General features: G+C 37.5%; 1 protein-coding gene, 1 non-coding gene and 1 pseudogene across 3 annotated transcripts; all 3 read left to right on the top strand.

The window, feature by feature from the left end:
- Positions 1 to 25: 25 nt before the first annotated feature.
- On the top strand, positions 26 to 228 carry LOC131356968 (small nucleolar RNA U3; annotated as a pseudogene).
- Positions 229 to 1,963: 1,735 nt separating this feature from the next.
- LOC131356983 (small nucleolar RNA U3) lies at positions 1,964 to 2,169 on the top strand. The gene has a single exon (XR_009205187.1). It is a non-coding gene; the product is annotated as a small nucleolar RNA U3 (small nucleolar RNA).
- Positions 2,170 to 3,408: 1,239 nt separating this feature from the next.
- Positions 3,409 to 15,519, top strand: LOC131356494 (Fc receptor-like protein 4). 2 transcript variants are annotated; one of them, XM_058395555.1, is made up of 9 exons: positions 3,409 to 3,439; positions 7,168 to 7,203; positions 11,576 to 11,848; positions 12,341 to 12,616; positions 12,700 to 13,011; positions 13,912 to 14,178; positions 14,386 to 14,634; positions 14,836 to 14,946; positions 15,382 to 15,519. In XM_058395555.1, exons 1-9 carry the CDS (start codon positions 3,409 to 3,411, stop codon positions 15,426 to 15,428), a joined length of 1,602 nt encoding a protein of 533 aa, XP_058251538.1. In that variant the 3' UTR covers positions 15,429 to 15,519. The 2 variants fall into 2 exon arrangements, with proteins under 2 accessions (XP_058251538.1, XP_058251539.1); XM_058395556.1 differs by lacking the exons at positions 3,409 to 3,439; positions 7,168 to 7,203 and adding an exon at positions 8,033 to 10,936 and having other exon boundaries at positions 11,142 to 11,848.
- The last annotated feature ends 234 nt before the right edge of the window (positions 15,520 to 15,753 follow it).

Here is a 15,753-nt window from a genome sequence, read left to right on the forward strand (position 1 = left end):
GTCACTGTCTCTCTGAAAAAGTGAAAAGTTAATACTATGCTTTCAGAGATCATTTCTAAAATGTTTAACTTGGGAACATGAGTTGAAAGTGTTTCATCTCTCTAACCATGATTTGGAGTTTTGATGTACTCTTTTGAACATGAATCAGATTTAAGCTACTTATTTTTCTTCAATGTTTACCTTTAATCAATGTTCTGTGTAGGATGCAGAGTATATGATGTGAGAGGTACAGTAGAAAGTTTGAGTCAAAAATGAAGTTTTGAGTATGCACCGTTCAGGCATAACATTATGAACAGTGAGAGGTGAAGTGAATAAGACTGATTATCTCCTCATCATGGCACCTGTTTGTGGGTGGGATATATTAGGCAGCCAAATTGTGATGGCTAGATGACTGGATCAGAGCATCTCCAAAACTGCAGTTCTTGTGGGGTGTTCCTGGTCTGCAGTGGTCAGTATCTATCAGAAGTGGTCCAAGGAAGGAACAGTGGTGAACTGGCGACAGGGTCATGGACACCAAGGCTCATTGATGCATGTGGGGAGTGAAGGCTTGTCCATGTGATCCGATCCATCAGACGAGCTACTGTTGCTCAAATTGCTGAAGAAGTTAATGCTGGTTCTGATAGAAAGGTGTCAGAATACACAGTGCATGACGGGTCAGGGCTGTTTTGGTAGCAAAAGGAGGACCAAAACAATATTAGGCAGGTGGTCATAATGTTATGCCTGGTCGGTGGAGTTTAATGTATCTGCTTAAGAGGGCTGTGGAATAATATTTCAAAGCTGTTTTTTTTTTATCTTTTAGCATGTAGATCAAAGGTTTCTCTTCATCTGTTTGATTTAACCAGTATCTACCTAAATTCATTTAAAGCTAGAAGTAGACACGTGTAAGTCGTGATTATTCACTGGCATAACCAGTATAATAAAAGATAAATTACTTTGCATTAAAAGGAAGTGTGTGTGTGTTTCTCTGTGTGTGTGTGTGTGTGCAGTTTCTTGACACCACAGTGGGCCTCATCAAGCTGGATATGAATGGATTTATGAGGGAATGATTCATGCAAGTGTATTTTTAGGCCTCAGTGAAAATGCAAGGTGTACAGATGTGTTTTTACAATTAAGTTTTTTTTAGTTCAGCAAATGTACAAGTACACTGGAACCTCGGCATACAAGTGCCCTCCCTTATGAATTTTCACCTAAAGAATTGAAATTTTGCAAGAAATTTTCATCAGCACACAAAGCATTTTTGGCATATGAACGAACTGAACCAAACCCAGGCTAAGAGGCATGTATGTCAAGAGCCGTTCAAAACTTGTTTGCATCAGTGGAAAGCCAAGAGAAGTGAGTTTACAAATTTTACCCTTTTTTTTTGTCAGCGGAAACTGTTCTGAAAGAGTCAACCAACAACACCAACAGTGCCCTTGGCATGCGTTCAAAAGCTAGGTCATTTTACAGGTGTTTTTTTGTTTATTTTTGTTTATTTTTGTTCACAGATTGGTGGCATGGGTGGTCTATTCTAATTTTAGCCCAAGCTTGGTGGTCCGACTTCCTGTGAGGACCCCTTACATGGAATGCTTGACTTGAGTCAGTTCTTGCAACTGTACAGTTTGCATACACATCGTATTGGAAATATATATAATGATATTTTTGGGTGGCTGGAACAGATTATCTGCATTTACATTATTTCTTACGGGAAAATTTCTTACGGAATACAAATTTTCACCTTAAGAACTTGTCTCCAGAATGAATTAAATTCGTAAGCTGAGGTTCCACTGTATTTATTTTCAGTAATATTTGATCTAAGTACACATTTTCCAATATAATACTCAAGCAGTTTTTGTTTTTCTTATGATAGTATAGTTTATCATAGTCGTTCAATTGTTGTGTCTTTTATTTGCGTAATCTAAAATTTACCATCTTTGGGATGTGTATATAATTTTGGGTCGTTTAATTTCTGAGGTAAGAAAAAGTTATGTCAATACTTTTAGAAATTATTTGTAGTGTCTAACTGGAAAAAGAGAGATTTGAAAGTCTCATGTCTCTCTAATCACAATGATAAGCTGTTACGTATTTATCTGAGCTCGAAACAGATTTTAGCTGATGATTCTAATTGACTTTAATCACTGATGAATATTCTTTATTCTTATGAGGTGTTAAAGAGTATTTGATCCAGGTGATCACTACAAATACAAGCAAAATATATTATGACAATGCCTAATATACTACTAATATTGAATGAAGTTTATCCATGAAAATAAATGTGGTTATGTGAAAATAAATCGTGAGAAAATCATTTGGGCATAATCTATTTGGACAGCTGTTCATTTCAGTGTGTGTGTGTGTGTGTTCATTTTGAAGCTAAAATCTAACATCTTCCAGATTTTATTTTATATTTTGGGTCACTGACTGTTTGCAGTGGCAATAGTTTAAGACTATACTTTCACAGAACATTTCTACAGCATGAATCAGGTTTCAGCTCATGATTTTTTTGTCATGGCTTTTAACCATCAATGAATGCTCTTTAATCTTATGAATATAAAGAGTGATTAATAGAGGAGAGTAGTATCATTGCATGGTACTTTGTATGATCATGTAAGTGTATGAACTTTTGTTGTAAAACAAGTTTTTATCTTTAATAAATGGCTGATGCTTAGCATGAAACGAGCAACCCACATATTTAGGCTGTGTAAAACACAGCAATGTTAATACTCTATAGTTAACATGTGGACTCAATTTGAACTTAAATACTACTTCTTTCTTTTACTTCTTTCATTTTAACAGGATATGCTTGTGTTGAAATGCAAGAGAAAATGTTGTAACACAAAAATTTCCATTCAAATCTTTGTAAGCCTCATAATAAAACCATGTTGTTGTTGTTCTTGTTCTTTCGGCTGCTCCCTGCCACAGTGGATCATTTGGTCCACATGTTTCGATTTGGCACAGGTTTTTACACTGGATGCCCTTTCTAACACAACCCTCCCATTTATGTGTGTGTGTGTGTGTGTGTGCATTTCCTTTAAGCACATGTGGTTAGTTTATGTTGGTTTTTCCCTGGAAACAAAAAATACTTAACCTGTCAGCATTAGTGATTCATACCTACTGTACAAGGCTATTTTGTGATTATCATGGTCTCTGCAGCAAAGAATGGACCTGAATATTAAACATCCAGCTGTACTTACACACTGTACAAATATACACTGTACAAAAAGCACCATATCTCTGCTGTGATCTCAAAAATAATCAGTTAATGAACTTTAAAAATATATGTAGTGTAAATATGTCTGTTTAATGTGTATGTCCTCCATCATGAATAAAAGAAAATGTGATTTCACTACCCCATTTTGTGGCTAGCAGAAAGGAAGTGTAGAGGCTTTAACATAAACCACTGATCAGTCAGTCGTTTATCAGTGTGAGAGAATGGAGCTGTGGTCAGTCTGTGTGATGATCTGTGAGTAAAAATGGCTTGTTTGTTTGTTTATTTGCTTGTTTAAAGTATTTTTGGTTTGTTTGTTTGTTTGATTGATTGTGTATTTTTGTTTTTTTGTTGTTCCATTTTGGTGTAATTTATATGCAGAATAGTATTAATTAACTGCATGAATGCCACAAGGACAGTGAAATAAATGTGTGTGTGTAGGATACAGTATAGTCTGAGTGTACAGATGAGTGTATAAACTGCTGTGTTTCTGCTAATGTTCTGAGTGAAAGTGCTGCTATTAGATGTGCTATATAATGTGATGTTATAATAAAGTGGCTTTATTGGATTCAATCCATAATCATTAATATAATAATTAATAATGTGACTGGAGTAGATATACAAAGGTGATTAATAAATTTATCAAATGAACTATTTAACACAGTGCAAATAAATGTGATGAGTGACAACAGACTGTTTCTTCGTTTTTAGAGCTGCAGTTAGCTTCTTTAACTGGTCTCTTACTAACTGTGTATTTCCCCTCTAACACACATCAGCCATTTTTGGTCCAGTGAATACTGTGTCGGTCCCAAGCCCAGATAAATATAGAGGGTTGCGTCAGAAAAGGCATCCAGCGTAAATCATTGCCAAATTTAATCATGTGAATCATCAGTACTCTGAATTTCATACTGGATTGGTCGAGGCCCGGATTAACAACTACCGCCATCAGTGCTGTTGACCTACAGGGCACCGGTGGAAATTGGGCTACTGTTGGTTGAACAAGTAGAGGAGGAAGGAAAGTGCATAGACAGAGAAGAGGAAAGGTAAGAGTGTAGGACTGAGAATAGGAACTCTGAATGTTGGTACTATGACAGGGAAAGGTAGAGAGCTGGCTGATATGATAACGGAAGGTGGATATACTCTGTGTACAGGAGACCAGGTGGAAGGGTAGCAAGGCTTGTCGTATAGGAGCAGGATTCAAACTATTTATTATGGTGTGGATAGTAAGAGAAATGGGGTAGGTGTGGTCCTGAAGGAGGAGTTTGTGAGGTATGTTCTGGAGGTGAAGAAAGTGTCAGACAGGGTGATGAGTCTGAAGTTAGAGATTGAAGGGGTGATGTTGAATGTTGTTAGTGGTTATGCCCCACAGGTAGGTTGTGAGTAACAAAGAGAGATTCTGGAGTGAGAAAAAGAGAAAGAGAGATTCTGGAGTGAATTAGATGAGGTGATAGAGAGTATTCCCACGGGTGAGTGAGCAGATTTTAATGGACATGTTGGTGAGGGGAACACAGGTGATGAGGAGGTGGTGGGCAAGGAAAGGAACCTTAAAGGACAGATGGTAGTGGACTTTGCTAAGAGGATGGACATGGCTGTGGTTAACACTTATTTTCAGAAGAGGAAGGAGCATAGAGTGACTTACAAGAGTGGAGGTAGGAACACACAGATAGACTACATGCTATGTAGAAGAGGCAATCTGAAAGAGATTAGTGACTGTAAAGTGGTAGTGGGAGAGAGTGTAGCCAGACAGCATACGATGGTGGTGTGTAGGATGAATTTGATGGTTTCTAAGAAGAAGAAGACAAAGATAGAGAAGAAAACCAAGTGGTGACTCTGGGTGGTCAGGTAGTGCTGCCAGATGACTGGGAAACTACAGCAGAAGTGATCAGGGAGACGGGAAGAAAGGTGTTGGGTGTGTCATATGGACAGAGGAAAGAAGATAAGGAGACTTGGTGGTGGAATGAGGAAGTTCAGGACAGTATTCAGAGGAAGAGGTTAGCCAAGAAGAAGTGGGACATGGACAGGACTGAAAAGAATAGATTGGAATACAAGGCCAAGCAGAAGGCATATCATCAGAAGCAGATGATCGAGATGGGAAGGATGTGCAGCAAGTTAGAATTACTAAGGATGGAGATGGAAAGGTGCTCACAAGTGAGGAGAGTGTACAGAGGAGAAGGAAGGAGTACTTTGAAGAGCTGATGAATGAGGAAAATGAGAGGGAAAAAAGAGTAGAAGGGGTGAACTCTGTGGAACAGAAAGTAGATAAGATTAGAATTGATAAAGTCATGATGGCTTTAAAGAGGATGAAAAGTGGAAAAGCAGTTGGTCCTGATGACATCCCGGTGGAGGTCTGGAAGTGTCTAGGAGAGGCAGCAGTGGAATTTTTAACTAGTTTGTTCAACAGCGTTTTAGAGAGTGAGAAGATACCTGAGGAATGGAGAAGAAGTGTATTAGTGCCGATCTTTAAGAATAAGGGTGACGTGCAGAATTGCAGCAACTTTAGGGGGATAAAGTTGATGTGCCATGCAATGAAGCTATGGGAAAGAGTAGTGGAAGCTAGGTTAAGGAAGGTAGTGGAAATTTGTGAGCAGCAGTATGGCTTCATGCCCAGAAAGAGCACAACAGATGCAATTTTTGCTCTGAGAATTTTGATGGAGAAGTATAGGGAGTTGTGGGAGTATATAGAGTTGCACTGTGTGTTTGTAGACTTGGAGAAAGTGTATGACAGGGTGCCAAGAGAAGAGCTGTGGTACTGTATGAGGAAGTCAGGAGTAGCAGAGAAGTATGTCAGAGTGGTGCATAACATGTATGAGAGGAGCAGGACAGTGGTGAGGTGTGCTATAGGTCAGACAGAGGAGTTCAAAGTAGAGGGGGGACTGCACCAGGGATCGGCTCTGAGCCCCTTCCTGTTTGCTATGGTCATGGACCAGTTGTCAGAGGAGGTCAGACAGGAGTCTCCTTGGACAATGATGTGTGGGAAAGAGGTAAAGAAGCGAGTGCAGGCAGGTTGGAATGGGTGGAGAAAAGTGTTAGGAGTTCTGTGTGATAGAAAAATATCAGCGAGAATCAAGGGGAAGGTGTACAAGACAGTGGTGAGACCGGCTGTGCTGTACGGTTTAGAGACAGGAGTCAGAGCTGGAGGTAGCAGAGCTGAAGATGTTGAGGTTCTCTTTGGGAGTGACAAGGTTGGACAGGATTAGGAACGAGTACATCAGAGGGACAGCTCATGTTGGACGTTTGGGGGACAAAGTTAGGGAGGCCAGATTAAGATGGTTTGGACATGTTCAGAGGAGGGAGAGTGAGAATATTGGTAGGAGAATGTTGGAGATGAAGCTGCCAGGCAGGAGGCAAGAGGAAGACCAAATAGGAGGTATATGGATATAATAAATGAGGATATAAAGCTAGATGGTGCAAGTGTTGAGGATGCAGAAGATTGGACTAGGTGGAGAGAGATGATTCACTGTGGCCACCCCTGAAGGGAAAAGCCAAAATAAGAAGAAGAAGAAGAAGAAGAAGAAGATTCATTAGCCATTTTCACAGATGTTTCTGTGAGAGGCATTTCGCACTTTGCACCATCCTTAGATGCATTTACATTGGACTGTATGTGCTACTGAGATTGAGTTTTTCCCCATACAAATGATACATTATCCTGCAGTCTGTATGTATTGCACTTTAGTGTTAGGGCAAATGAGCAGCTTTGTAATGTGAGATAAACAAAAGGAAGTGATGCATTTCAGCTTCAGATTAGCAGATGTGGATAAATTTATATGTGAGACAGTAAAAAGCTGCATAGTGAGCTGAGTGAAAATAGTTTCTTTAAAATACCACACATTACACATTAAATATATTGCCTGTCTTCTAGCTGAAATGAAACTAGAAATGTAGATTTTTTTATCTACATGATATGACATCATTCTCATTTGTCTTTTTTAAAAAATGAAAATGTCAGCATTACATATTCTCTTTGTTCCTCTTCTCTTTTTTAGTGTTTATCTCACTTATCCAGGATGGAAAAGCTCAAGGTGATTTCTATATATTTTATTTCTAATGTTGTGTTCATGTTGGATTTGTATTAAGATGAAGAAGATTGTGTTTGTACATTGTCATGCAGAGTTTAAGATATTTACACTGACAGTCTGTGTTTGTGTTTTGACTTTTCCAGCAGATAATAAACCAGTTCTGATCGTGCAGCCAAACACACCACAAATATTGAGAGGAGAGACGGTTACACTCTCATGTAGACTTTTGGGAGGAAGTGGACCATAAAACTGGTTCAAAGATAATGTTCATGTTCACACTTCTACTGATAAGGACTACACTATAAAAGTAGATCAGAGTCACAGATACAGATGTTCTGGGTTTAAGGATGGACAGGCAAGAGCATTGAGTAATGAAGTGACTCTCTCAGTGATAGGTACATGTCTGATCTTACACTCCTGTAACATGCACTCATACATATTCATTACAAAACACACTGATTCAATATCAGATGGTCAGAGAAGGGTGTGTTTGATGTATTTGGTGTATCTGTCTAGAGAGACCAAAAGCTGTTGTGACCTGATGGAGAGATATTCAGTGGAGAGAAAGTCACTTTCTCCCTCTGCTGGCCTGACACCACGACCGGTGTTACAGGCAGTAGTGAAGTCTGGGTGTGTCTAGTCCAGGGGTCGGCAACCTTTACTATCAAAAGAGCCATTTTGCCCCCTCTTCCACTAAAGAAAAATAGTCTGGAGCCGCAAAACATAACACAGCTTATAAACTTTTAAAAGTTAGAATCTTTTTGTTATCATCACTATTTATTATTATTATTATTATTAGTGTGATTGCGTCACTATGTAATAATAGAAATATATATATTACTACTAATATTATTATTAGTTCTAATAATATTATTATTATTAGTGTGATTGCGTCACTATTTATTATTATTATTATTAGTGTGAGTGAAGAGGTTTAAGTCGTATCGTCTTTAAACTGATATTTAAGCAGAGCACACACGCTGGTTCATTTAGACTTCATATTTTAACTGTAACTTTAGTTTGTGTTTATTATTCGATAATGTTTTGCAATAGTTTAAGCATGTATAGTTTTTATATATGTAACGGAGGCTTGTGCTAGGTGCCGTGCAGCGAGTTGTATAAAGCATGTTTCAACTTGCTTATGTCACCTTGCTTTTACTACCTTTACTCCACTGATCTCAGTAGTATTATAAGCTGAACTTTAGCTTATTTATTAGCGCGCCCGTGCTTAAGTGTGCTATTACTCTTCATGCTGATAAGTATTATAGTTTATTTTATATGAATTTTTCAATGCATTTGTTATGGACTTCACTTCCTGTACACGGTAGAAACATGGTTCCAGCGCTAAAATGTTGCTCATGTTTAAATGCATTACGGACTTCAGACCGCTACTGTGTGTGTGTGTGTGTGTGTGTGACGTCAGCTAGAGTGAGGGAAGAGGTTGGACGCATCATCTTTAAACTGTTTCCAGCGCACACACTAGTTCGTTTAGACTTCATATTTTAACTGTGACTTTAGTTTTATATATTATTTGAGAATGTCTTACAATAATTTAAGCATGTATAGCTTTTATATTTGTAACTGAATGTAGCACTAAGTGCTGTGAGGTAAACCTCATCTTTATAAGTATATAAACTTGCCAGTGATGGCTTTCACTTGTATTGTTATTTATGTATTATTTCAGAATGTCTTGCAATAATTTAAGCAACATATCGCTTAAACGGTAATAGCTAGAAACATGCTTCCAACGCTAAAATGCTGCTTAGGTGCGCTATTACTTTTCATGCTGAGAAGTATTATAGTTTTTTTAGATGGATGTTTAAATGTATTTTTCACGGACTTCAGACCGCTGCTGTGTGTGTGTGTGTGTGTGTGACGTCGGCTAGAGTGAGGGAGGAGGGTTTTTTTTAATTATTTGAGCATGTCTTGCAATAGTTTAAGCAACATATTCGCAATCACACTCGCATTTTCTTCTGGAAATGCAGCATTCTAGTTTTACCTGTTACAACAACAGAATACAACAAACAGAAGTGCAGTGTGCATGTGTAGGCCTACTTTGAAATAAAGTAAACACTGAACTATGCAGGCCTTTTTGAGTCCTTCCCGTATTTGTGTAAAATTAAAATAAAACGTAGTCCACTTTAATATGAAAAAACATATAATTGCAGCTTAGCAGTTTTAAAAAAGTAAACATAAAATTAGGAATGTTTTTTGACAAGTGCATTTCAATGTGCTCTCATCCTCTTCGGGTTTCTTTCTCGGCCAGCAATCAACCGAAGCACCTGAATATACAATAAAAAACTATCAGCTTCGGGTCTGAAATAAATGTTTTTTTCTGAAAAATAATAGCCTATTAAATTCTAGTATTCTCACCTGTTTAACATGACTTCTGTTTCTGAAGCTCGATGCTGATCTTCCCTATATCGGGGCTGTAAGATGTGACTTTGATCTTCACACAGGACTGTAGGCTCTCATTTATGAGGCGGGAGCGATATTTGGACTTTATGAAGTTCATGCTCGAGAAAACTTGCTCGCATAAGTATGTTGAGCCAAAGATGGACAGGACTCCAAATGCATACTTTTCATGTTCATATACATACAGTATGTGTCGGGAATGGCACTCCATGTTTCAAAAAGAAGTTTGTCGGGTTTGGGGAGGTTTTCAATATCATTATGTTGGCTTGAAAAAGCCAACATACTGTTTTCCTATTTAAACTTCTTAGGATTATTTTTCTTAGACAATTAATTATTATCCTATAAATAATTAATTATTATCCTATTAATTATATTATCCTCCTAGAGCTTTCGAGCTACATGCACCAAACCCGGCACGGTTGTTGAGCCTGGTCTGAAATTTGTTGCTATTACTTTTCTAAGGAACCGGAATTCTGGTAATTCCCAGTACGGAAGCCCAAAGTGGCCTTTTTCCAGATAGAATTCCATTCAAAACTTTGGAGGTTTATAACTCGGCGGGCTTTCGAGATATCGACACCAAACTTGGCCAGCTCCTTCAGAATCTTGGCCGGGATGAAGCCGTACATTTTGGGTCTGATCGGAATTTTGAAATTCCGGTATAGCCTCGCCCCCAAATTCCCAAAATCACAAAACTACCCCACCATACACGTGACATATCAAAACACTCAGAACAATGAGGGGAACTTTGTGATGTGTGTTGGGTGACGTCACGTGACGTGACATCACGTGCACGCCACTCCCCAAAATTAGCGGAATTTCAAAATTACACCAACATACACGTGACATATAAAAATGCTCAGCACATTGAGGGGAACTTTGTGACATGTGTTCTGGTGACACATCCACCCACCTCCAAAAGTATTGGCACCCCATCGAGCCACTCGCCTCCAGAAGAATCGGGACCCTATCTGTCTGCTCTCCACCAAATATATTGCCATCCAATCTCTCCACCCGTCTCCAAAAAGCATCGGACATTACAACTACTTGCTTCATCAAGCCAACATCAAAGTTTGTCGCGATGAACTTTAAAAATAAATTGTGCTCTTTAGTGAGAGTGGCCTTCTGACAGGCGACTTCTTCGAGATCCGCTGTCAGGCTTTTGAACTTGGACACCCATAGGTCTTTATCCGCTATGTCAGCCAGTTCAGTTTCAAGATCGGGCTGACTTATTCCTGTGAATGCAGATATGTTCAGCAGGGATGGGTCGATGTCCAGCGGTGTGACAAGGAAGGGGGTCGCACACTCAAGAAGCCACCTGCAGGTAAAGGCGAGGGCTATAGACGTGGATGTGACGAATATTTTAATTGACAAATTATAAAAACGTTTTTAAAATTTGATCTTAAAGTATTATCTTCAAGATAATTAACTTCAAGATAACCGTGCAACAAAATAAACAATAATAATATAATATATAAATAAAAATTAAATTAATAAATAACTGTTATTCTTTTTTTTCTTTTGTCAAGGCCGAAGAGAGCCACAACAAGGAGGCTGAAGAGCCGCATGTGGCTCCGGAGCCACATGTTGCCGACCCCTGGTCTAGTCTATTGAACAAAATAATCAATAAAATGTGTAACTAATAATTAGTAACTAATTTAGTAACACATTGAGAATTTTTACACAAAGCCACTTGGTGTTGGTTTTCTTTAATTTATAAAATGAAATAATATTTTTTTCAAAACTGTATTTGTTCAATTGGACTGTTTTTGTCTTCTAAAAAAAGCTCAGAAAGATATGAAACAATTAAGTTTTAAATTATTCGTGTACTATTTAGTCAAGGTTAGTGTTTTTTTATATATTAGTTAACAGCTTATCTCTGTCTGTAGCAGTGTAGTATTGATTAGTGAGATAAACACTCTGAGAGCAGCACATGAAATGTGTGTTTCACCTCCAACTACAGAAAAACCTAAACCTAAACTCACATCAAACCATGAAGGAGATGTATTGACAGGAAACTCAGTGACTCTGTCCTGTACACTGAATCTACAGTCTGCTGGATGGAAGTTTTACTGGATCAAACCCACACAGAGCTCTGAGACTGAGACTGAAACAGACTCCTACATCATCAGTTCAGTTAGAGTCTCTGATGGAGGTCAGTACAGGTGCAGAGCTGGAAGAGGAACCCCAGTCAACTACACAGACTACAGTAATGCACTCTGGGTAAATGTTACTGGTGAGTAACAAACACTGCAGTGTTTAAAAAAAAAAAATGTACAGACCTGTGTAAATGTTTTATACACATGCAAAGAAATCATGTAACAATACGTTAAAGATTATGAAATTAAATGTTTCTACATAAATAAAAACAACAGAATAAAGAGCAGGAAACAGTAATATACTAAACAGAGACAAGATTTGGTGTATTAACCCTGTGAAGTTTTATAAGGAACTTTTTTTTGGCAATGTTCGGAAATCTTAAATTTTTTATTGTGGCTCAATAATGCAAAAGTTGTATAATAAATATCTATAACAAAATGGGTACAACAACAGTGTGCTCAAGGCTTTTATACAGTAAACTTCTTAGTTAACTTTAGGTAATAATATTACATTTACATACACCATCACTAATTATTAAACTAATCTCAGACTAATGACAGTAGAATCAGAGCTGTGTTTATTACAGTGTTTATTTTATGGTGTTAATAATAAGATTATGTTTCTACAGAGAGTCCTAAAGCTGTGGTGACCATAAAGCCTGACAAACATGTGTTCAGAGGAGAGACTGTGACTCTCAGGTGTGAAATACAGGGAGGAGGAGAAGCTGAGTGGACATACAGCTGGTATATAAATGATTATAAACTCTACCGAAAACACAAAATACAGGAGTTCAGCCTCAGGTCAGTTAAAAATGAAGCCAGTGGTAACTACACCTGCAGAGGGAGGAGAAGCAGTGACACTCAGGGCTCAGAGATCAGTGATGCTGTTACTCTCACTGTATCAGGTGAGTGTGTGAGTTTGTGTTATTTTGTTATAATTATATGTAAACTCTGTATGATTTTTTTTTACATGTTTGTTGTCCATCAGATGTAGCAGAGGCAGTAGTGAGTGTGTCTCCATTGAGTTGGCTGACTGAAGGAGATTCAGTGACTCTAAGCTGTGAGGTTAAACACTCCTCTACAGGCTGGATATTCAGCTGGTACACATTTGTGTCCTACAGAGACAGTCAGGGTTTCATCAGGTACAGAGCATTGCTCCTTTCAGACAGCAGCAGAGGATCTGGAGGCTCCTACACTCTCAGTCCTGTTACTCTGAATCACACAGGAGTTTATGTGTGCAGAGCAGAGAGAGGAGTCTTTCATACACGTTACAGCAAACTACAGCCACTGTGGATCACTGGTGAGGAAATAAAACATTGTTGAGTTTAATCAGAGCAAATATGTGTAAATGAAAGAATAAATGAATAAATAGTGAATTTATTAAATAAAGAGTAACACACATCTAGAGGAGGTTCAGGACTACATTATTTTCATATAGCAGTCTGGTCTGAAGAGGTTTATGTAGCATGTAGTTACAGGGGGTCTCCTTGTGGTCTGAAAAGTAGGTAAGTAACTGTCCAAAACTGAAAGCAGATATAATGACTGCAATTTTACAGCATGCATGAACACATTTCACAAAGCTTTTTCTAAAAACCTAAATGGCCACTTATCACTTTTTCTCAGTGTTTGCTTTAATACTTTTTGTTAGCCTTTCTTTTTTCTGAGTGAGATCATTTTCTATTCTCAGAGCCTATATTATTGTTGCTACATCTGATCTCTCTCTTAGTTATACAAATTTATTAAACCGCAGCCTGTTTCTAAATTTGTTTATTATTTGTCTTAGATTATTCATACCCTGCTTTACAAGTCCCTGTGTATGACCTGTTATTAAAGACACAATAACATAACAAATACACGTTAATATGAATCTATTTATAGTTACAGCTGTAAATAACTGCACTGTTATGTGAAAATAATGCTTAATTTCTGATATGAGCATTCAACTGTGCTGTCCTATAACAAGAAATAATATATAATGCATCCTGTAATAACTGTTTATGTTTAAACTGCTTAGTAGGGATGTGTAAGGCCGATGAACTCTGAATAATCTAAGTAAAGCAATTAAAGGTTTAGTCCTGGGTTAACTTTTAATATTACACATATTAATAAACTGTACATATACAGGAACATTATAATAAAATCATTAAACATTTGAGTCATAATGATTTCATAATAAAATTAAATTATTTGTATATTTCAGGTGAATCTCCTCCAGTGTCTCTGATCATCAGTCCGAGCAGAACTCAATACTTTACTGCTGACTCTCTCTCACTGAGCTGTGGGGACCAGAGTAACTCTACTGGATGGACAGTGAGAAGATACAGATACAGTGAGGAATTGTTCAACTGTTCATCAGTTTCAGGATCTACATGTAACATCAGCTCCCTCTCTACATCAGACATTGGAGTTTACTGGTGTCAATCTGAATCTGGAGGACGCAGTAATCCTGTCAACATCACAGTGCACAGTGAGTCTTCAATGTTCTCATCTGTAACAGATTTACAATATACAGGACTAGAGATAACACTTTTAAACTCTACTGAATCAGTGTAAAGAAATGATCATTGTTCTATACTCTCTCTGATATTTACCACTGATTGAGCTCTCTGTGTTAAAATCATTACTGTATTTTACACACTTTCTATTTTCAGTGTTTTCTTTCTCTTTCCTACAGATGGTGCTGTGATCCTGGACAGTCCTGTCCATCCTGTGACTGAGGGACATCCTCTGACTTTACGCTGTTTATCTCACAGCAAAAAGATCCCAGACTCTGGTGTTGATTTCTATAAAGATGATTCCATCCTCCAGTCCCAGACTACAGGAGAGATGACCATCAATAGTGTCTCAAAGTCAGATGAAGGTTTCTGCCACTGTAAACACCCAGAGAGAGGAGAGTCACTGAAAAGCTGGGTTTCAGTCAGAGGTGAGAAATATTTATTCAGTTTGTTTTTTAAGCAATGAAACTGAATGGGATTATAGTAAAATAACCAGTGATGTGGTATTCAGCAGCTCTGTGATATTTTTGCATGTATAGTATGATGTGTCTTCATCTGAAACTTGTATTTATTAAAGCCTTGTACTAGACTTTCCACAATATTATAATTAATATTTTATTCCTTATCAGGTCCACTGCAAGCTTCAAGTTCAGTGCTCAGACTGATCAGTAGTCTAGTGACGGTTTCTGTGTATCTGCTGCTGACCATCGTTGTGGCAGTGAAATGTTTCAGAGCTCGAGGTAAAAACATTTTCAGTCCATTTGTTCCTTTCACAGAATAAACACACTGACATGTAGTAACAGGAGAAGTAGAAACAGTTCCACAATACTGATGAAAACTTTAGTTACAGTATTAAAGCTGTAAAATGCAGTTACAGTCATGATTACATAATTAATGTACAGATGCTAAGGGATAATGATTATGTACACTTGAATATGTGAGTATGTAATTTAATGATTTCTGTATGATTCAGATGACAGGATGTTAATGTGGTTGTAGGAAATCATCACAAATTAGTTGTGATAATTAAAAGAGAGATTTATGTAATTAATGTTTATTATTCTTGAACACAGGCATTTGTAGCCATTTTTTCATGAAAAATGAAAACACTCATCATTAGGAATTGTACTTTTATTCACCATTTGTCCATAAATACTTTTTTCTTTATCTGACAGTTGAGACTGATGAAGACAACACCCAGAATGCTGTTATAGAGGATTGAACAAAAAAATAAAAAAAAAATCAGATTTTGTCATATGCCTCCTCATGGGGTCACAACACTTTAATGCAGTGTACAATAAAATAAACTGGACTTTAAGACCATTTTTTTCAATTAATACCTTCTCTACTCTTCATCTAGTTTCATGTCTTCATATTTTGTAGATTTATTATTAACATTTTGTACAGATGCCATATATCATATACTGTATGTATATTCTTAAATGTATCATGTGCTACAAAAGTTTGTGGACATCTGACCATCACCTCAATCTGTACTTGCTGAACATCCCGTTCCCTGTTATAATCATCTCCACTCTTCTGAGAAG

This window comes from Hemibagrus wyckioides, linkage group LG07, assembly GCF_019097595.1.
Source record: "Hemibagrus wyckioides isolate EC202008001 linkage group LG07, SWU_Hwy_1.0, whole genome shotgun sequence".
NCBI lineage: Eukaryota > Metazoa > Chordata > Actinopteri > Siluriformes > Bagridae > Hemibagrus > Hemibagrus wyckioides.